This window comes from Protopterus annectens, chromosome 1.part2 (genome assembly GCF_019279795.1).
Source record: "Protopterus annectens isolate FY-2018-M chromosome 1.part2, PAN1.0, whole genome shotgun sequence".
Classification (NCBI taxonomy): Eukaryota; Metazoa; Chordata; order Ceratodontiformes; family Protopteridae; genus Protopterus; species Protopterus annectens.
Genome location: NC_056727.1, coordinates 483,247,440 through 483,270,238, shown reverse-complemented (window position 1 = coordinate 483,270,238; position 22,799 = coordinate 483,247,440). Strand labels below are relative to the sequence as shown.

General features: G+C 46.5%; 1 protein-coding gene across 1 annotated transcript in view; it reads right to left on the bottom strand.

The window, feature by feature from the left end:
- The window catches only part of XRN2 (5'-3' exoribonuclease 2), a 2,388,435-nt gene that overhangs the window by 230,073 nt on the left and 2,135,563 nt on the right, over positions 1–22,799 (bottom strand). Inside the window, exon 27 of the mRNA XM_044057168.1 lies at positions 17,310–17,449. Within this exon, the coding sequence (XP_043913103.1) occupies positions 17,310–17,449 (140 nt within the window). The remainder of the gene's footprint in view (positions 1–17,309; positions 17,450–22,799) is intronic.

Genomic DNA, 22,799 nt, shown 5'->3' with positions numbered 1-22,799 from the left:
GCGAGATAGACAACTTAACATTTGATCTTCCTAATTTATTTTGTTCTATGCAAGTAAAAATTTAATTGTCTGTGAACATTACTTTTAACATTTGTTTACTGGGAAAGTTAGACTTGGAACAAACCAATTTTCACTGGAGGCCTGGGGAGAAAAGCTCCAGATGCATGTCTTTGTACCATGGGAGGAAACTGGAGCACCTGGAGGAAATCCACACGAATGCAGGGAGGACATGCAGACTCCACACAGAAGGCACCCCAGCCAAGAATCAAATAAAACCTCTTCCTGTGAGGCGACAACGCTATCGCTGCACCACTGCGCCATCTAATGACTGGGTGATATTGGATTCTCACACCACCTCAAGAAGGAAGGAAGGGTCTGTATGTAATGCGACTAGCCCTATGAAAAATCAGTAGGGAGGTTTAGAGGACAATGCTTGAAGTCCTGAAATTCCTTTACCAGAGGTAATGGCCATTGAAAAAATAGTTTTCCAGGTCAGAAATTTAAGATCACAGTTTGCTTCTAGTTCAAATAGGGAATGAATTACGTGCTGCAGTACCAGATTTAAATCTCATGGTGAAGAAGGGTCTTTATAGGGAGGACTCAGCAGGAGGGTCATCTTAGAAAGCCTTATAAAGCTTAGATTTTCAAACAGATTACAAAAGTTGGAAATTGCTGCTAACTGAACTCTAATTGTTGAGGAGCTAGCTCCCCCATTAACAATAGTTGCCAAAAGCTCAGCACCTTGTAAGGGAGATGAGAAGGGGTCAATGTGTTTCTGATGTGCCTAAAAACAAACCTTTCTTGTAGAAGCCTTAGGAGAAGAAAAAAGTATATGACCGACATAAGACAGCATTGGCTGTCTGGCTATCAACAGAATTGGAGAAACCACTCTGTTAGCTCGAGGTTTGAGATATCCAGATGAATCATGCCTGTCAGCTGAGACAGATGGTGTGGAACTGGATCCAGAATCCAAGGTGGGTAAAGGAGATGAGGCCAAAGGAAGGGGAACCAAATCTTTCGAGGCCAATAAGGTGCAAAGACGATGACTTTGCACTTCAACCAGGCACATTTATGTTGAAATGTTGAAATAAGGGAAGCTGATGGGTACGCATAGAGGAGATCGGGGGGTCAATCATGGAGGAAAGAATCCCTCTGTGATTCCCCCTGTGGGGAATGCTGCTTAGGGGAGAAGCAAAAAGATCTCAGCAGGGCTGAACACACTGATGGAAAATCATTCATGCAAAGACCACTTGAGTAGTATTAAAATGGACAGCTCAATTTGTCTGCTATCACGTTGGATTTCTCTGGAATGCGCACTGCTGTCAGAAAGTGGCTGGAAGCAATTGTCCACTTCTACACTCAGAGCTTCTCAACACAAGGGGTAAGACCTGGTTTCCCCTTATTTATGTACCAAACTACTGACATATTGTCTGTATTGCAATTGTCACGAAAGGGAGAGTGTCTTGAAAGGCCTGCAAAGCTAAGAGCACTCTTCTCATTTCCAGGACATTGATGTATGTTATTGGCCTCTATGGGATAAAGTGCCTTGGACTGCCTTCCTAAGCAGGTGCCCCCCCACCCCCCCCAACCCAATCTAGGAAACGCTGGTGGTCACTACAGCCTTGGGCTGAAGGAAAACAAAAAAGAGTAGCCTTGTAGAATTTGATCTGACCGAATCCACCACCACAATTCTTGCATGACAGAATGATTCTTACTTGGGATGACATGCATTGATAAAGAATCAACCACTGTGTTGCAAACGTACACTGAATAATTCTCATTTGAAATCCTGCTAGAGAGACTAACATTATGGCCACTGACCCCAAAGCTTGAAGAATCAAACGGGCTGAAAATGTGGTACTGTGAATTATAACAAAATCAAATCAACCCCAACTGTCAAAGGTGCCCCAAAGTGATGCAACACCACAGGCGTGCACTGTGTCAATAGCGATAAACACACTCGTTATTCGAAGAAAAACAATAAAGCGATAAAAACACACGGAATTCCCAGCTGAGAAGTGCTTTCGGCTTCTTAAGCCTTCTTCAGATCATAAGTGCTGGGTAAAAAAGTACAGTTTTGTACCTACCATAAATGTAGATGTCTGAACAGGATAGCATCTGCAGTCATAACAAATGGGTTGTCCTGTCGTCAGGCAGCCCTTCGGTCGGCCGGATTCCAAAGTCTGGGTCCGGCTTCGGCTGATGTCGCACTTCACCCGACGTCATCTCTGCTGGTCTTCGGGTATTAAAGGCATCAGCCGACACCATTTTCCTCAGTGTTTCTTGCCCCAGATGCCAGTTGCCCACTTGGAAAGCTAAATTTTGGATAAATGCCAATGTTTCCAAAATAATAGAAGGCAAACAAAAAATAAGCATGTATGTACATATATACAAACAAATACACCATAAGAGACTCCCCCCCAGCTAGCTATTAGGAGGGTAAATACCCTAGGAGTACCACAGAGGGGAAGGAGGGTGGGTAATCCTGACTGCAGATGCTATCCTGTTCGGACATCTACATTTATGGTAGGTACAAAACTGTACTATGTCCTTCAAGGATGCATCTGCAGTCATAACAAATGGATAGAATACCATAGCCAAACTAGGGGAGGAGGAAGAAGAATTATGGTGTAGTTAGGATCCCTTGCAATACAGCAGTGGCAAACCCTGCTCGGGATCTAGAGTATAGAGGTAAATTATAATGCTTGGCAAATGTATGCACGGAGGTCCAAGTAGCCGCCTCAATAATGTCCTTGGTTGCCACTCCTCGTAAGAAAGCTGTGGTAGTGGCTGTAGCCCTTGTAGAATGAGGTCTTATGTTCTGTGGAATTGGTTTTCCATGGTAGGAGTAACAGAATCTTATGCAATTTCCTATCCATTTGGAGATTGTCTGTTTGGAAATTGCTTTTCCTTCCCTTCCTGTTGCATAGGCTACTAAAAGCTGGTCAGTTTTTCTGTTACCTTTGGTTCTGTCCAGGTAGTAGCGTAACTGTCTATGTACATCCAAGGTATGCAGCAGTCTTTCCACCCTGTTCTGTGGATTGGGAAAGAAGGTAGGCAGGTGGATTGCCTGGTTTAAAGACACTCTGGATACCACCTTAGGCATAAATGTAGGATTAGTTCTCATGGACACTATCTTGATGGAAGATTAGGAAGGGTTGTACTGCCATTAAGGCCTGTAGTTCCGAAACCCTCCTTGCTGAAGTAATTGCCAGTAGGAAAGCAGTTTTCCATGATAGGTGTTGAAGATCTGCTGTTGCTGCTGGTTCAAATGGAGGGAGTGTCAATTTTTCTAGCACAAAGTTCAAGTCCCATGCTGGTAATGGTGGTTTCCTAGGAGGTTTTACATTCTTGATCCCTCTGAGGAACTGCCTGAGAAGAGGATGCGAAAAGACAGGTGGATCGAAGCTGTATTCTGCTGAAATAGCTGATGCATGTATCTTGATGGAGGAATAGGACAGGCCTGTATGTAGAAGCTCTGCCAAGTACTCCAGGATGTTAGCAATATCTATGTTCGACACATCTTTTCCTCTTTCAGTACTCCAAATGACAAACCTTTTCCACTTTCCTGCATAGTTCCTTCTTGTTGAAGGTCTGCTGGCTTCAAGGATAATGTCTTTAACCCTTTGGGATAAGTCTGGGTTAGTTGCTGTTATGTGATGTTCCAGGCAGTCAGTTGCAAGGTTTTTAGGTTTGGGTGCATGATGTTGTAGTTGTTCTGAGTTAACATCAAAGACATCAGGGGTATTGACCACATTCTCCCCCGAGACATGCTCCTCAGCAATGGATACCAGTGTTGTCTTGGCCAATTCGGAGCTATCAGAATTATCCTTGGACGTTCCTCTTTGATTTTCAGTAGTACCTTGTGCATCAAAGGAAGAGGTGAAAATGCATATGCTGTCAGGCCTTTCCAACTGAAGGATAGAGAGTCCACCTTCCATGCAAGTGGGTGGTATGTCCTTGTGCAGAATTTTTTGAGCTGGTGATTGAGTGGGGATGCGAATAGGTCTATTTGTGGCATTCCCCATTTCTTTGTGATGGCCTTGAAGATGTCTGGGTGTAGCATCCATTCATGAGCATCCGAGGTGGTTCTGCTTAACATGTCTGCTAGGGTGTTTTCTTTTCCCGGCACAAATATTGCCTGTAACTGGATGTTGTAGCTCAGAGCCATGTTCCAAAGGTCCTGAGTCATCCTGCATAGGGGGTATGAATGAGTGCCTCCCTGTTTGTTGATGTACCACATGACTGTGGTGTTGTCTGTCCTTATCATTAAATGGCCTTCTTTGAGGAATGGTCTGAATTTCTGGATTGCTAGTTTTACTGCCAGCATTTCTTTTTGGTTTATGTGCAGGTGCAGCTGGTCTGGAGTCCACAATCCTTGTATGCATTTGTCCAACATGTGCGCCCCCCAGCCTAGGTCTGAGGCGTCCGTTGTGATGGTTTGGCTTGCTTGAAAGTTGTGGAATGGCAAGCCTGGGTTTGACTGGCATGCTTGAGCCCACCATAGGAACTCTTGTTTCAGGCATGGGATTATTGGAATTTCGGTTTCTAAGCTGTGCCTGTGTTGAGACCATAAATTCTTTGGGTACCACTGTAGCTTTCTCATATGCAGTCTGGCATGGGGTACCAGGATTATGCATGATGCCATGAAGCCCAAGGCCTGCAGTACTTTTCTTGCTGTTAGTTTGTTCCGCTTTGTTAATGCCAAGAAGTAAAGAGGGAGTTATTCTTGTTTTTCTGCAGTTAGGAATGCCATTTGTTTTACTGTGTCCAATTCCGCACCCAAGAATGTTCTTGTCTGGGAAGGTATCAGTCTTGACTTTTTTAAATTGACTGTGTATCCCAGGGCTTGTAGTAAGCAAATGACTCTTTGTAAATCTGTTGTCAGCTTGCTTTTGTTGTCCGCTTGTAACAGGCAGTCGTCCGGGTATGGATAAATTTGGATTCCCTGTAGCCTGCAATGAGCGATTACTGATGCCAGGCATTTTGTGAATACTCTGGGCCCAGTAGATAAGCCAAAGGGCAATGCTGAGAATTGATAATGCTCTGATCCTGCAAGAAATCTGAGGTATCTTCTGCAATTTGGTCGTATGGGGACGTGCAGGTATGCCTCCTTGAGATCTAGAGTTACCAGCCAACACTCCTTGCCCAGCATGGGAAGAAGTTGCTGTAGGGTCAGCATTTTGAATTTTGGGACAATGATGAATGTGTTTAAGATGGACAGATCGAGAATAGGTCTCCAACTTTTCTCTTTTCTTGGTACTAGGAAGAGTCTGGAGTAGAATCCTTTGCCCTGTTCTGTTATTGGTACTCTTTCCACAGCTCTCATCTTTGTTAACTGAGCTATCTGCTTTAGAGCTTCTGTTTTTTGATTTGGAGGTAGGTTTGGCATTCCTCTTTTTACTGGTAAGGTGTGGAAGTGGAACCTGTAGCCTTGGTCTATGGTTTGCAAAATCCACTTGTCTTTTGTGATATAGTGCCAATTTTTCGAAAATAAGGCTAACTTTCCGCCTAAAGGTGCTGCTATTTGCTCCCTGGTGGGCGGTGTCAGAGCCAAGTCACTGTGATTGTCCTGTTGCAGTGGCAGTGGTTGTGTCTGTGCCTCGTTGGTTACTGCCTTGCCACTGGCGTCCTCTGTAGGCACCTCCTCTGGATTGATTTCTGCCTCTAAGAGCGTCTATTCCTGCCTCTGAGATTTTGAGGAGTCTGGAAAGGACCAATTTTTGGCAGGCCAGTTCCTGCTAAACCTTGGGGGCTGAACCTGTAAGAAATCCTTAACTGTTTGTACAGATTTTGCCTTCTCTTCCATTTTCTTCATTACTTGCTGAGCAGGGGTACCAAATAGACTGGCCTTATCCATAGGAGCATCTAACAGCTTTGCTTTAACATGATCCGGCAAGACCTGTTCTTTCAACCATGCATGCCTTCTTATCACTGTGCCAGTCATGGCTGATCTAAATGAAGCCTCCAGTGCATCATAGCCACATTTTAAGGAATGGTTACTAACCTGCTGAATGTTATTCACCATTTCTAAAACATATTTCTTATCTAAGGAGTCATCAGAGGACAGCTTCTTAGTTAACTGATCAAGCATAAACTCTTGGTATTGGATCATATGAAACTGACAGTTTAAAGCTCTAGCTGAGAGAGTTGCAGAGGTGTAAACTTTTTTCCCCCATCTCTTTAAGGACCTGGATTCCCTTTCAGAAGGGAGAGGGTTTTTTGCTGAGGTCGAGGCTACTGCCTTAGGCCCCTGGGATATAGTCTCAGGATCTGCAAATGGGGCCTTGTATAGGTGGTGATGAGTGTCTGGCACCCTGTAAAATCTATCTGGTTTGGCAGGGGCTGGAGGTAAAGTATCAGGAGCAGTGCAAACATCATTAAATGCATCATCCACAACAGGCAGAACTGGAGGTATAGCTAAGGGCCTATGTTGTGGTAAGTGCAGAAAGGTCCTAAGCCTTTTTCTTGAATCTGAGAAATCTTGTCCCTGCCATTGGAATTGTTCTCTCATGGCATGTAAGGTTTCCCCAAAGGAAAATTCCTCTGGTGGAGAGGCAGATGGAATGGATTCTTCAGCATCGGAATCTTCATAAGTAGAAAAAGGAGCCTCTGGCTGATCTGTAATGTCTGAGTCATCCGAAGAATCATCAGAGGACACTGGCTCGGGGGGCTCTGCCCTAGGTCTCTTTTCTGGAGGCTGAGAGGCCCTGTCTAGGTGAGATTGGGATCCCCTAATTAGGGATATTAAATCCTCTGCCAGAGTAAGCATGTGTGAACTAGAAGTGGGCCTGTGTGAGGGGGGCTTAGCAGGCACTGATTTAACAGTTTTGGCTGCTTTAGCCCTGGCAAAGGCCTTAATAGACATGGCTGCAGGAGGCCTAGCAGCACCACGTGCTGGGGTAGAGACATCCAAAGGGATGGTGTCTGATAATTCACTAGGAACCACAGTAGTAGGCAAAACTTCAGAGGCCGATTCGACTAAGGTAGCAGGAGCCTCAGTAGTAGTCATGGATTCGGCTGAAGATTGACCTGTTTTCTCGGTTTCGGCCGAAACCGAGACACTCGCGGCTTGCTTAACCGTGGTTTCGGCCGAAACCGCGGACCGCGAGTATCGGTCTTTTTCTTTGCGGTTTTTAACAATTTGGGTAGTCGGAGGATCCGACGGCATAATGTACGCAAAATCTGAGCCGAAAAACTGTTCAGCAAACTCCGACAGACGCCTGCGTTCGGTTGAAGGAAGCACAGGCTAAACAGGCTGCTACGTCGTGGTCTGGGCCTAAGCAAGGTAGGCAGTAAGAGCGGAAATCTTTATGAGGTATTTGTTTCCCACAAGTTAAACAGTTATTTACTTTTTCTGACATCGGCTGAGGCAAGAAAGAGTCCCCAACGGGGTACTTAGCTTTAGAAGTCTTCAAGTAGTATTCGTAGTAGTAATCTCTGGATCTGACCGACCGGCACTTGCGAACAGCTTCTGCTTCGGGCGCCACGCGGCAAGAAAGACTGAGGAAAATGGCGTCGGCTGATGCCTTTATACCCGAAGACCAGCAGAGATGACGTCGGGTGAAGTGCGACATCAGCCGAAGCTGGACCCAGACTTTGGAATCCGGCCAACCGAAGGGCTGCCTGTCGACAGGACAACCCATTTGTTATGACTGCAGATGCATCCTTGAAGGACATCATACATATTGTGTTGCAGCCAATCCAGTGGCTTAAAAATATTTTTTATCCCATCAGCAGTGCACCTCAGCTCTTAGTCCTTGGTCAGAAACAAACTCTGCACAGGATCTAGCTTCCAGTCAAAATCCTTTGCTGCTACTGTAGCGTCCTCAATCAGGTACGTACACACACTGTTCTTTGCATCTCTGCACTCAGAGAAGGTCAACACCCTATAGTGTAAAAGTACCAATCAAATTCTATAAGTAATGTTTCCTTCCAATCACTGGTGCAGCCTATTAGAGTGCTGTTACCAAGCTTTCAGCCAATCTTGTAAACACTGCCATTTCTTCATTGCTCATAAGAACTTTTCCATTATTAAACTGCTGTAAAAAGCGGACAATGTTAACCTAATGAAGTGGTATTACCACTTTTTATTATTCCTGTTCATCTATACTTCCTCTAGACATTGCCATCTATTAGCAAAAGCTTGCTGGTGAATAAGAAAAAAATTCATTTTTTTCTGCCAATATCTTGGATATTTTATATTTTCTGTTGAAACAAAAGATTATATGCAGAAAACCAGGATGAGAACCTTTTTGTTAGGCTTTTGTTCCTCGTATGAAGCAATGAGGAAACTTTGCTTAATGTGGGTTTTTTCCCCCTTGTTCACCAGGAAGCTTTTGCTAATAGATGGCAATATATAAAGGAAAATAATAAAAAACAAAATGCTGTGTCAGCAAGAAGAATTTCAAGTTCAAATTTAATCCAAGCCAGTAACACAATCCAAGCCAATAGTTGTTTTTTATTCTGTTCTTCAGTTATTTGCTTGTTGCTGCCTTTGGAGTGAATATATAGAGGAAGTATAAATTAACAGGACTAATAAAAATAAAGATATTAAAAATAAGTGGTAAAACCATTTCATTAGGTTAACAGTCTGCAGAACATGTGAAGCGATGGCAGAGTCAACGGAGACAGTGGAAACTTTGGTCTTTTTTCATGGTGGTTCAGTCAGGGCTGCCGATTCAGGATCCATCCTGAGCGCAAGTTTTTCGAGTCGTTGGTTCTCTAAATATAAGTTGAGGGCACCCAGATGGCTATGAAGGGTGAATGGGAATATGTAGCTAGGCATCCTTAACAACTATAAATATCTGAATAAATTTCTGATGCTATCTTGGGAAGAAAGGAGGGATTGATCCTGAGGTACACTCTATCAGGGTGAAAAATCAGGTATGGAGGCTTTACAGAAAGAGCCTGAAGTTCCGACACTCTTTTCGCTGAAGTAATGGCGACAAGGAATGCTGTTTTCCATGACAAGAATCTGAGATCCACTGAAGCAGCGGGTTCAAAGGGTGGAGCAGTCAAGGCTTGAAGAACTAAAGTAAGATCCCATGGGGGTACGGCTTCTTTTACAGGAGGTCCAAGTAAAAAGGTACCCTTGAGAAAGGTCTTACACAATTTGGCTGACATCAAGGGTCCTGTATCATGTCCCACATGATAATGAGAAATGGCTGCCAATTGCACTTTGACAGTTGAACAACTAGCACCTTCTTGAAAGAGTTCAGTTAGGAAGTCTAAAACGGATGGAAGAGGAGCCGTAAAGGGATCTAGATCGCGGCGCTCCACCCAGATGGAAAAACGTTTCCATTTGCTGTGATATACCTTCCTGGTGGAGGGCTTATGTGCTGCCACGAGGATGGCTTTGACTGGTGAAGAGATACCGGGAGTCCTAACTAGGAGTGGAACTGGAGCAACCAAGCTGTCAGTTTCAGATTGTCCAGGTTTGGAGTTGGCAAGTCCAATGGATGGGAGATGAGATCCGGAATGGGATCTAGAATCCAAGGGTGATTCACAAGGTGAGACCACAGGTAAGGGAACCAAATTTGTCGAGGCCAGAATGGGGCAATGAGAATCATCTTGCTCCCCAACCGCGAGGCTTTCTGTAAGAGTTGTATCATCATTGGAAGAGGAGGATAGGCATAGAGTAGACCGGGTGGCCAAGCATGCACCAGAGCGTCTCTTGGAGATTCCCCTGGTGGGGGGATTAGAGCGAAGAAATTGTCGCATTTGGCATTTGATGGAGATGCAAAAAGATCGCAGCAGGGTTGCCCCCATGTTGCGAATATCTGCTTCTCTACTAGAGGATTGAGAGACCACTCGTAAGGGGTAAGAAGGGTGCGGCTGAGCTTGTCCACTAGGATGTTGGTCCTCCCCGGAATGTGCGTTGCAATCAGAAAGCGGTTGGTGGAGATCGCCCATTCCCACACTCTCATGGCTTTGCGGCAAAGAGGATAAGATCTGGTTCCCCCCTGTTTGTTGATATACCAGACCACTGACATGTTGTCCGAGGGAATTGCAATCGTTCCTGCGGGGAGGAAGCTCGGAAGTGCTTGCAATGCCAACAGCACCGCTCTCATCTCCAGAACGTTGATATGCAGGGAGGTCTCTGTATCGTTCCACGTGCCTTGGACTGTCCTGCCTGAGTAATGCCCCCCCCCCACCCGGGGCGGGAAGCGTCCGTGGTCACCGTGGCGATAGGGGGAGAGGTGCAGAAGGGACGGCCCGTATGAAAGTTTGATGCTTGGAGCCACCATAGTAGAGCCCTTCTGCAAGCCTTGCTGATAGCAATGGGATGGTGGAGAGGAAGGGATAGGAAGGACCATTGCACTAAGAGTCCATTGCAGGACTCGCATGTTCAAACGGGCGCATGGAAGGAGTGTAATCGCTGCTGCCATGGAGCCTAGTGCCCTCAGGATCAATTCCGCTGGTGAAGCCTCTGAATGAAGGATAGCCCGCACATGAAGTTGAAGATTTCTGATTCTCTCGGCAGTTAGGAAGGCTCGCAAATCTCTGGTGTTTATTCTGGCACCTATAAATTCTATGATCTGTGTTGGAGCCAGTAGGGTTTTGCCGACATTGATAGTAATGCCTAGTTGTGGGGCTAGATGGAGAAAGAAGTCTCTGGCTGAGCAAAGTAGATGCCTTGTTGGTGCGGTCAGGAGCCAGTCGTCCAGGTACGGGAAAACCTGAATTCCCTGGAGTCTCAGGTGGGCCGCAATCACTGCTAACACTTTGGTGAACACCCGGGGGGCTGTGGTGAGGCCAAAGGGAAGGACCCTGAACTGGTTAGTGACTGGCTCCCAGCCGGAAGCGAAGGAACCTCCTGGATCGTTTGTCCATTAAGATGTGGTAATACGCATCCTTGAGGTCTATAGAGCACATCCAATCGTTCTCCCTCAGAAGGGGGAGGATAGATTGAAGAGTGACCATTCGGAATTTTTCCTTGGTTACTGACAGGTTCAAGCGGGAAAGGTCTAGGATGGGTCTCAGATCCCCACTCTTTTTTGGCACCAAAAAGAACCTGGAGTAGAACCCTAATCCGAGCTGGTCTTGGGGGACGGGCTGGATGGCTCTTTCTTAGCAGCTGCTGTATTTCTGCGGCTGCGGCCTCCCTGTGATCGGGTGGGTACATCGGGGAGGTTCTTGGATTGGGGGACATGGAGAATTGGTATTTTGTACCCTCTGGATATGATGCAAAGCACCCAGCGGTCTGTTGTGATGGACTCCCATGCCGCTAGATGCTTCGAAAAACGCCCCCCGACTGCCTCCAGAGTGGAACAGCCAGGCAACCCCTCAGGGCTGCTGCGCGGGCCGTTCAGAGAAAGGTTCTCTGGACCCGAAATTTCTCAGAGCCCCTCTGCCCCTAGGGCGACATCCTCCCTGTCGACCTCTGCCACGGTAGGACTGGTTGTCTGGAGCTGGTTGGGAATGTTGTGATTTTCGGAACCATACCTTCTTCTGACCCTTTTGGCTCCTTGAAAAGGACCGCTGGGGAGAGCAGAAGCAGACTCCGACGGCAGACAACATCTTCCCGTCCTTCTCGCTCTGGACAAGCGTCTCGCCAACTGTTTTGCCAAAAAGGGCAGAACCAAAGGGGGCGTTCGCGAAGGACGTTTTAAAGGGCTCTGTAAAGTCGCAATGACGGAGCCAGGCCTGACGTCTCATGACTAGGCCTGCTCCGCTGGCCCTACCGGCTCCCTCTGTGGCATGGGACAATAGCCGCATAGAGGTGTTTGAAATAGATCTCAGAGTGGCCATTCGGGTGGAGTACAATTGTTTATCCTCCTCCGACATGGACTCAGGGGGGGATGCAGCATATTCTTTGATAAGATCCCGCTGCATCCTGATGACATGTGCCATATAGTTCAGAGACCTTACTGAGAAGGTCGCTGAACTAAAGACTCGCTTCCCTAAGCGATCCATTAACGGGACTCTTTGCTCGGTGGATGGACTGAGGGACTCTCCTGAGCCAATTCCCTCTTTGTGGCTGCCGCCGTCAACATGGCATCTACAGGGGGGCCCTTACTCCAATGTGACCGGTCTGAGGGGGGGCTAAGAATCCTATCCGGTCGCTTGGGTATTGGCTCCACGGTGTCCAGATCCTTCCATGCCCTGGTGGTAATAAGGTCCACCAGGGGATCGGCTGGAGGGGACACCCAGGAGGTAAACGGGCCTGCCTCGAATGCCTCCAGAAACAGACTCGTCAGAGGAAGACTTGGGGGCAGACCACCCACCTCTGATTCTCAGCATCTCCATGATGTCTCCAAAGGAGACATCCTCAGGGGGTGATCTTGGGGAGCCATCCCCTTCCTCCAAGTCAGTGTCCTCGGTTAAGGACTCAGGGGAGTCCACGTGCCTCCTTTTGCACTTATGCTTGCGGGGAGCTTCCGCGGGGGGACTGTCCGAGGAGGCCTCGCCAGCAACATCTTGTTCCAATGGAACTATCTGTGACATCGAAGCAGGCTGTCCCTTTGGCCGGGTGATGGAAGCCTGGCCCAGCAGAGAGGGAGTGCAGGGAGGAGTCGATGCAAGGACCGGGGGTCAGGATGCTCTCAACAGAGCCCTCTCCACAACATCGAATGCCGAGGGAGAGCCACTCTCCAATGGATCCGAAAGTCGGCTCCCACTCGGATCCAATGAAGGGATCGGAGCCGGCGCCGAGACAGTCGGATCAGAGGGACCAGTGTCCTCAGACCTGGAAGGAGCCGAAGGCACACTGAATCCCCATGGATCCGAAGCTCAGACCACGGCTCCGAGAGGTCGGATCCGACAGACTCGAGGGTAGGGTCGGATCCGAAGTACCAAGTACCGTCGGTGCAGACCCACCCCCGGCTCCAAGGCTGCTCGGCTCAGAGTGCTCTGAACCCGGGTAGCGGGTCAGAGAAGGAGCAATTGGGTGGAAAAAAGGTGTCGAGCTCCCCCCCTGAGGGGGGGGGGGCAAGAGCACTCCCATCTGCAGCTGGGCCTGAATGAACCTTCGCATCATCCGGTCCAAGTCTGCATCAGATAAACTGAATGTGGATCTCGAAGAGGCCACCGAGGCAGGCCTGGAATGCCGCCTCGATGACCTCGACGGAGATCGGGTGGTCTCCTCCTCGGGCCCCGGGGAGAAAGAAGGGGATCGGAGCCGAGGAGGAGGAGACCTAGAAGCAATGGAGGGAGAAGCCCGCTTAGCTGGCGGGGCCGAAACGGAGGTCTCGCCCGCCGTGGTGCTTCTCCTCCGCTTTCCCTCCTGGCCTCCCCGTCCTCCGACACTTTAGCGGGAGTTTGAGTCCCAGTCGGAGGCAGGGGGGCAGGAGTGGCAATCACAGGCTGTGATGGAGCCACCGGAGTAGCAGAGGTAGTGGAGGCCGAAGCTGAATCCGGGGGTAGAAGTCCCGCCAGGACCAGCTTCGACCTCCGTTCTTTCAGTGCCCTGGGGTTGAACGCTGCACAGATAGTACAGCCCGAGGTGAGGTGTTCAACCCCAAGGCACCGAGTGTGGCCATCAGCCGGGGAGAGCTTATGGCCACACTCGGTACTTTTAGAAAATATGGCTTTTGGGGCCTCAGCCATTCCCTTTTTTTTTTTTTTTAACTAAAAGGAATAAAACTACACACACAGGCCCCAAAAGACACTGAACACACACTCACACACTAGCGACCAGCGAAGGGAGGGTATTAATTAAAAATATAGGGAACCTAACTCATACACACTTTAAAAGTATTAATGTAAAATAAAAATTTAAATTCTGACGAAAAATGTAGAAAAAAAGGTAACTTTTTTTCACTTATCTGCAGAGCTCTGAAGAGGATCCAGCCATCACAAGCGCGGCAAACTAGATCTGGGGTCATTGAGGGTTAGCAGGGGATTATGGGTGAAGGGAGGGGCTACGAGCTCGGATCCATTAGCTTGAAACAAGTTGCCGGCTCGGATCCAATATCGGATCCGTAACCCACAGGTTGCTGACAAATGAACATTCCTACTTCAGATCACTCGTTATTCGAAGAAAAACAATAAAGCGATAAAAACACACGGAATTCCCAGCTGAGAAGCGCTTTCGGCTTCTTAAGCCTTCTTCAGATCATAAGTGCTGGGTAAAAACATATATATTGTGTTGCAGCCAATCCAGTGGCTTAAAAATATTTTTTATCCTATCAGCAGTGCACCTCAGCTCTTAGTCCTTGGTCAGAAACACTCTGCACAGGATCTAGCTTCCAGTCAAAATCCTTTGCTGCTACTGTAGCGTCCTCAATCAGGTACGTACACACACTGTTCTTTGCATCTCTGCACTCAGAGAAGGTTAACACCCTATAGTGTACAAGTACCAATCAAATTCTATAAGTAATGTTTCCTTCCAATCACTGGTGCAGCCTATTAGAGTGCTGTTACCAAGCCTTCAGCCAATCTTGTAAACACTGCCATTTCTTCATTGCTCATAAGAACTTTTCCATTATTAAACTGCTGTAAAAAGCGGACAATGTTAACCTAATGAAGTGGTATTACCACTTTTTATTATTCCTGTTCATCTATACTTCCTCTAGACATTGCCATCTATTAGCAAAAGCTTCCTGGTGAATAAGAAAAAAATTCATTTTTTTCTGCCAATATCTTGGATATTTTATATTTTCTGTTGAACCAAAAAATTATATGCAGAAAACCAGGATGAGAACCTTTTTGTTAGGCTTTTGTTCCTCGTATGAAGCAATGAGGAAACTTTGCTTAATATGGGGTTTTTCCCCCCTTGTTCACCAGGAAGCTTTTGCTAATAGATGGCAATATACAGAGGAAAATAATAAAAAACAAAATGCTGTGTCAGCAAGAAGAATTTCAAGTTCAAATTTAATCCAAGACAGTAACATAATCCAAGCCAATAGTTGTTTTATTCTGCTCTTGAGTTATTTGCTTGTTGCTGCCTTTGGAGTGAATATATAGAGGAAGTATAAATTAACAGGAATAATAAAAATAAAGATATTAAAAATAAGTGGTAAAACCATTTCATTAGGTTAACATAGTCTGCAGAACATGTGAAGCGATGGCAGAGTCAACGGAGGTAGTGGAAACTTTGGTCTTTTTTCATGGTGGTTCAGTCAGAGCTGCCGATTCAGGATCCATCCTGAGTGCAAGTTTTTCGAGTCGTTGGTTCTCTAAATATAAGTTGAGGGCACCCAGATGGCTATGAAGGGTGAATGGGAATACGTAGCTAGGCATCCTTAACAACTATAAATATCAGGAAGGTGTGTGGGAGGATTGGGGAGAGAGGGTCTGCAGAGTTAGCATTTTGAAAGATGGTATCTTTAGAAAGGTGTTGAGAAAAGACAGGTTTAGGATGAGTCTCCATGGCCCTTTCTTTCTGGGAACCAGAAACATGTGAGAATAGAAGCCTGTTTCTTTTTGGTGAGTGGGCACTGGTTGTATTGTACCCTGTTCCAACAGGTTTTCCAATACCTAGGGGAAAAGAGGAATCTGATCTGCTGGAGGTTGGGGGATACCCCTGAAAGGAGGCACAGCATGCCAAACCAAGTATCAGTTTTTCACAATGTGCAGGACCCAGGCATCTTGAATTATAGATTCCCAGGCAGGAAGTGACAAGGATAGGCGTCGAAAGAAAGGGTATTGCAGGGTAGTCCTAAGATGTCAGGAAGAACAGCCTGTTCTATCAGGAAAGGACTGCTTAGCCACATGAGAAGCAGCTGAGGATGCAGAGAAGTGATGCAGTTTCTTGCTCCCCTTGGAGGGCTTGGGTTGGGGGGTCCAGGACTGCCTTCGGATGAAGACCAGTTTCCCAGGACAGTTCCTGTGAAATTTAGGAACTTCAGAGATCAGAATATGTTTGAGATCTTAATTCCTTGCTCTTTTCTTGTAGGGATTTGAAGAGCTCAGCTGATGGCTTACCAAAAAATGCGGAGTTGTCCAGGGGAGCATCCATGAGCTTTGCCTTGATGTCCTCAGGAAGGGGTTTGAAGCCTCCACCAGGCTAACCCTTAATGTTGAGGATGAAGCGGCGGGTCTGGAGACAGCCTCAACTGAATCATAACTACACTTAAGTCAGTCCACCTGGGAGGATGTAGCAATAACGGAAGATGCCAAGGCTTTATTCTAGAGTCTGCCATGTCAAATGCAACCATGGGTAAAATTTTGCCACTCTTTCTGAAGGTCTGGATGGGGAGACATGTTTACTTGTCTGATTTTTCTTAGCAGAAGTATCCATCCGATGGACAGGAGGGACTGGACATAGGCCTACATTCTAGCAAATTCGAGCAGACATCTTTCCTCTCTACAATCTGGGTGATTGCGCTGGGGGGGGGGGTTCTTTCGACATGATGAGCCTTGGTTCCCCCCCCCTGGACATCGGGACTGGATGTCTGAGAAGCCTCTCTGGATGTGGTGGCGTCTGGTTCTAATGTGGACTGTAAAACTGGTTTGGCCTGAGGATCCGGCTCTGGAACGGAGCGCATCTCCAGGCTATCATGCGCCTCGGGAGAGACATCTGCTGGGAGAGGCACAGCTTCGGCTCGGGCTTAGGTCTTTTGGCCTTCCACTTGGTAGCCTTGGTCGTTGGGCCTGAGGAACCTTCCATCTCACTATTAGCTAAAATTTTCAGGTGCTGGTTCTCTACACAAACTGCAAGGGACAAAAGTCGGCTACGAAGGGTTTTGGGCACAAATGACTGACAAATTACAGTTTTTACGGCTGCGGTGGGGCCAGAGACGAAAAAGGCACTGGGAGTGACTAACCTTGTGCGTCATCTACATTCCACAATCACACTTCCCTTTCTTGGATGACTAACTCTCAAAAGAAGGACAAACAGTAGCAAGAGACACAAACAGGTTCCCCAATGGGGCACTTATATTTAGTTCATAAAGAGATTTTAGCAGCAGCCAGACAGACATCCGGGACTGGTGATCTGGCTGGCGGCAAAAGTTCAGAGGGCAGTGCGTGCATACATCACTTTTATGGAATACATCCGACAGCAGCCTACGTCAGACGTACAGTGCACCACACCATAGTAAAAGATTTTGGTATACTGGCAGATGTCGGGTCGCCTGGGCAGGCAACTCCCCCATGTAAAAAATACTGCAACAGATGAATAGAAAGACATCTGATTTCATCAGATCATTCTGGTTTGGGAAAGAGGGGATGGGTTCTGAAGCAGTCTGAACGTAGGACTCTCCCTATAGCGGAGCTCCAACTCATTTCATCAAATCATTCCTGGTATCATAAGTTATGATCCAAGGTATTTTAATGACAAGAATATTAGACTTAGCACCTCTTTTAATACAAGATAAAAATGTTTGAATTTTCAGTTCTATTCAATAATTCTGAATACTTACATAAAGGCATAGGAACTGACTGAGGTGCTCTTGCAGATCCCCTGCGTGATTCTCCTCCTCTGTTATATGAATCAGAAGGTGGAGGAGCACTGCTGTAAATGCCACTTCCCAGAAGTGATCTGTCTAGCCGCACTGAATGACTGAAAAAGTGAAACAATGCATTAATATAAACACAGGCTGAATATGGCATACTCAAAATGAATTCTTGCAAAGTGATGAAAATTCATACAACCCAAAAATTAATACTAAACTCAAAATAGAACTTATTACATCAAACTTTATTGTTATGGCAAGAATGAACAAATTCTATATGGCACAAAACAGAAAAATAAACTATACAATCATACATGTTTAGACTTGCAAGACGGCTGCACTCTGATCAACAGTATAACTTCAGCTCTCCCAGTGTGAAAACAAACTGAAATAAAGGAGTGCAATTGAAATTTTTTTTTTTGGTAAAATTCAGTTATTGGCTAGTAAATGCACTGCCTGGATGCCAGCAAAGAAATTTGGGAAAACATGAAAAAAATCAACCAGAAAAGATGGAGAAAATACTGTCTGAGAAGGATTCTGCAGCTGTTCAGCAAAAAAAAATTCAAGGTTCAACTTTGGTTCAGTAGATTACTACCAGTAACACCTGGAGAAAAAAATAAATCAAATGTACTCAAAGATAGTTAAAATAAAACACTGAAGGAATACATCAATTCAAGTAACAAAAAGGCTGGAAAAAATAGAAGCAGCTGTAACTGGCTATTCAGATGAGTTAACAAAACCACAAAAATTAGAGGGTGACTAAGAAAAAGCTGGCTGAAAAGGTTTCTCAAGAAAGAAGAGTGTGCGCAGAGAAAACCTGAGATTTTCTACTGTACCTGAAAAACTTGAAGGAACTGACTACATTAATTTTATGAAAGCACAAATATGCAACTGGACTGGTGTTCCACAGCAGAATTTATTCATCAAAGAGGAACAGAAAGTATGCTTCAAACCTTGCCATGAGATAGCAGCCAAGGCCTATATATAAGTAAAGATGGAATCATACCAGCAGGCAGTACAGTTCTGTAACACTTACTACAAATATAGATGTTGGAGTGTATTCACTGTTGCAGTCATCACACTTGAGTTATCTGCCTGCAGGTAAGCCCTCAGTCGGTCCGAATACCAGAGTCTTGGGATTTCATGCATCGGATGCTGTCGCTTCTTCCATGATGTCAAGTAGTCAGAGGTATAAAACGTGCAGCCGATGCCATTACATCAGTTTTTCTTGCCCCAGATGTCAGGTGCCCCCAAAATAGGAAGCAATTACATGGTGTGGAACACCTCCAGTAAAAAGTAAATACCACAGCCATAAGATATGGCCAAAAGGAGGATAGGTAGAAAGCCTAGAAGAGTCGGGGGGCTGGAGGGAGGGTAACCAGGACTGCAACAGTGAATACACGAACATCTACATTTATGGTAAGTGTACACAACTGTACTTGTTTCACTGTTGCAGTCATCACACCTGGGTTGATTCCCAAAGCTGAGGAAGGGTGGAGGCAGTCAAGAAATAATAGGGCTGGCCAGCAGGCCTTGTAAGACTGCTGTGACAAACCCAGATCTGGATTTAGAAAAAAGACAGGTAAGTGGTAATGCTTGAAGGTGTGTACATTACTCCAGGTTGCAGCTTCCAGGATGTCCCTGGGTAGGGACTCCCCTAAGAAATGCTGTAGACGTTGAGGAAGCCCTACTGGAATGAGTTCTGATCCCCAGTGGGGTAGGTTTTCATTGGTGCGTGTAGCATAAATGGACGCAGTGTGCTATCCACTTGGAAATTGTTTGCTTTGAAACGGCCTTGCCCTCTGCTCATGTAGCAAAGCCGACTAGCAGTTGGTCAGATTTTCTGAAAGGCTTAGTCCTATCAAGGTAGAACCCGAGTTGTCTGTGCACATCCAAGGAGTGCAGGATCCTTTCCCCTTTATTCTGAGGATTAAGGAAAATGGTTGGTAAATGGATGGACTGGTTTAGAGCCACACTGTATACCACCTTGGGCATAAAAGATGGGTTAGTCCTGAAGGAAACCCTGTCAGCATGGAAAATAATAAAGGGTTCCCCCAGCCAGTAGTGCCTGTAACTCAGACACTTCTTGCTGAAGTGACGGCTAGAAGTAAGGCTGTTTTCCAAGAGAGGAATTTTAACTGTGCTGAAGCAGCAGGCTCAAAATGGGAAAGCGTGAGTTTCTCTAGTACAAAGTTAAGGTCCCAGGCAGGGGTGGGCGCTCTCCTCGGGGGTCTTAAATTGTTAGCTACTCTCAGGAACTGTTTGACCAGAGGGTGAGAAAAAAGAGAGGTGACTCAGCATTATAATGAGCTAAGATGGCAGAAGCATGAATCTTAACAGAAGAAAAGGATATGCCTTTTTGGAGCAGCTCTGCTAGGTAATCTAGGGTTTGAGGTAAGGTGGACATGGCTGTGTCCTTTCCTTGACACCATCTCCAAGAACATTATATTTTCCATTTTTCTGAATAGGCTTTCCTAGTACTAGGCCGTCTAGCTTCAATGATGACGTCCAGCACCTGTTTGCTGAAGGTTGCTGGTGGAGTATTCAGGGAATAAGCCAGGCTTGCTAGGTTCAGGGTTTGCAGCTGAGGATGCAAAATCTGTCCCTCCTGCTGGGACAACAGGGAAGGGGTCTGATGTAGATGCCAGGGTGACACTGCTGCCAGACTGCGTAGGAGTGGGTACCAGTGCTGGCGGGGCCAGTCCAGGGCAATAAGGATCGTCCTTGGTTTGTCCTATTTGATCTTGAGTAGTACTTTTGATAGGAGGGGCAGAGGGGGAAAGGCATAAATTGAGAGATTTTCCCATGTAAAGGATAAGGCATCCACTTTCCATGCTTGGCTGTGGGGATTTCTGGTGCAAAATGTGCTCAACTGATGGTTTTTGGGGGAGGCAAAGAGGTCCACCTCTGGTGCCCCCCACCTGTGGGATAGAAGTTTGAATGAATTGAGTTCCAGTTTCCACTCGTGTGGGTCCAGTAGATTTCTGCTCAAGTAGTCTGCCAGGGAATTTTGTTTGCCTGGCAAGAACTGAGCTTGCAGGTGCACTTGGTTGCTCAAGGCTGTGTTCCACAGGGCCATGGCTAACCTGCAGAGTGGGTAGGAATGAGTTCCCTCCTGTTTATGTACCACAACTGTGTCTGTCTTTATCAAGAGTTGTCCTGGAAGGATGAGGTTTCTGAAGGCTGTCACAGCATTCTGTACAGCTAACATTTCTTATTGATTGATATGTAGGTGAATTTGTCCTGGGCTCCATTTGCCTTGAATGCATTTGCAAGCCATGTGAGCCCTCCATGCATACTCTGATGCGTCTGTTGTCAGGGCTTTGGTGGCGAGGAGTTGAGTGAAAGGGAGTCCCTTGTGCTTGCAAGCCTCTGCCCACTAAAAGAACTCTGCCCTTAGACAAGGAATGATAGGAATAATTGTTTCCACGTCCTGAGAATGTTGGCACCAGACACTTTTTAAGTACCACTGAAGTTTGCTCATGTGCAGTCTTGCATATGGAATTAGAAGAATGCATGAGGCCATGAACCCTAGGGCTTGCAGTAATTTTCTTGCAGACAGCTGGGTTCTGGTGGCCATTAGTTTGAAGTAGTTTGTCAAATAAATCTGCTTTTCTGAAGTAAGGAATGCCAATCTGGGAAGTTGTGTTCAAGCTTGCTCCCAGGAATACAACTTTTTGGCTGGGCACCAGATGTGATTTCTTTTCGTTGGTGTACCCCACAGAAGTTAGAATTCTCTTTACAAATGCCAGGGGCTGAAGTAGCAATTCCTGACTGTCCGCCTGAATCAGGCAATCGTCCAAGTATGAATTAATTTGAATATTTCTCTGCCTGCAGTATGCCATGGCTGGAGCCAGGCACTTTGTGAACACCCTGGGCACAGTAGATGAGCCAAAGTGAAATGCAGAGAACTGACAGTGCATAGAACCTGCCCTAAAATGTAGATTTGTCCTACAAGATTCCCTTATGGGGATGTGCAGATAAGCTTTTTTTAGGTCTAGGGTGACTTAGCCAGTTGTCCTTGGCTAGCATAGGAAGCAGCTGTTGTAATGTAAGCATTTTGAATTTTGGGACCACCAGAAAGGTGCTGAGAATGGACAGAGAAGATAGGGTGCCAAGAGCCCTCTTTTCTGTGCACCAGGAACAGTCTAGAGTAGAAACCCTGTCCTCTCTGCTCTATTGGAACAGGTTGAATAGCCCTGATACTGAAGAGAAAGTACTTGCTTTTGAGCCTCTGCCCACTGGTTTGGAAGGTGGTCTCGCAACCCGCTTGGGGTTGGCAGTGAGTGGAAGTAGAATCTGTATCCCTGGGATAAAATGTTTAGGACCCATCGTTCCTGGGTAATGGACATCCATTTTTTATTCGTGCAGAGCGACTTTTCCTCCTAGGGATGGTAGTACTTGGTTATGGCTGGGAAGGATGATAGACAAGTCACTATTTTTTTTCCATAAGGGGGTGGCTTACCACTCCCTGTTTTTGAGCGGGAAGTACTTCATTGTTTAGATCTCTGTGTGCCCAGAGACTGTAGACTTGGTGTGTTGCCCCTGGGTTTGGGCTGAGAAGACCTGGTAGGGACTGGAACGGACCAGTTTTTTTTGAAGGCCAATGGCTAATGAATCTAGGTGGCTGTACTTCTAAGAAATCTTTAAGGGTTTGCATAGATTTAGCTTTTCCCCCCATCTTTTTAAGAACCTCTTCTACTTTTTTGCCAAACAAACGTTCCTGGTTTAATGGAGCATCTACTAATTTTGCTTTGACATGGTCTGGCAAGATTTGTTCCTTCAGCCAGGCATGCCTTCTCAGTACAGACCCAGTGACAGCAGCCCTGCAAGATACTTCTAAGGCATCAAAACCACACTGCAAAGTATGTTTACTGACTTCTGGAAGCAACATTTTTTGTTTAATTAGTTCCATAATAGGCTCCACAGTGTCCGGTTCCTTCTATGCCCATGATGTTTAGAAGGTCCACAAGAGGGTCTGCGGGAGGGGACACCCAGGAGGTAGATAGGCCCATGCCGAACGCCTCTAGGAACACTGACTTGTCCAGAGTTGTTTTTTGGGTGGACCACCCTCCCCCTTGACGAAGGAGTTCCATAATGTCTCCAAAGGAGACATCGAGGAGGGTGACCTGGGGGAACCTTCCCCTTCCTCCAAATCAGTGTCATCCATGAGGTACTCTGGGTAGGAGTCCAGGTGCCTCCTTTTGCACGTCCGTTTGCGAGGAGCCTCCTCAGTGGGACTCTCTTGGGGGGGGGGGGGGTTCACAAACTTCTTGTTGCTCTCGAGTGGGAGCTCCCTGAGGCAAAGAGAGCACAGGCTGTCCCTGATAGGACAGGAAGGATGGGGCCGTACCCAGAGCAGAGGGAGTCGGGGAGAAGTCCGATGATGAGATGGTCAGGGGGTCTAGACACACTTGAGAACACCCTCTCCACCACACCAAATGCCGAAGGAGAGTG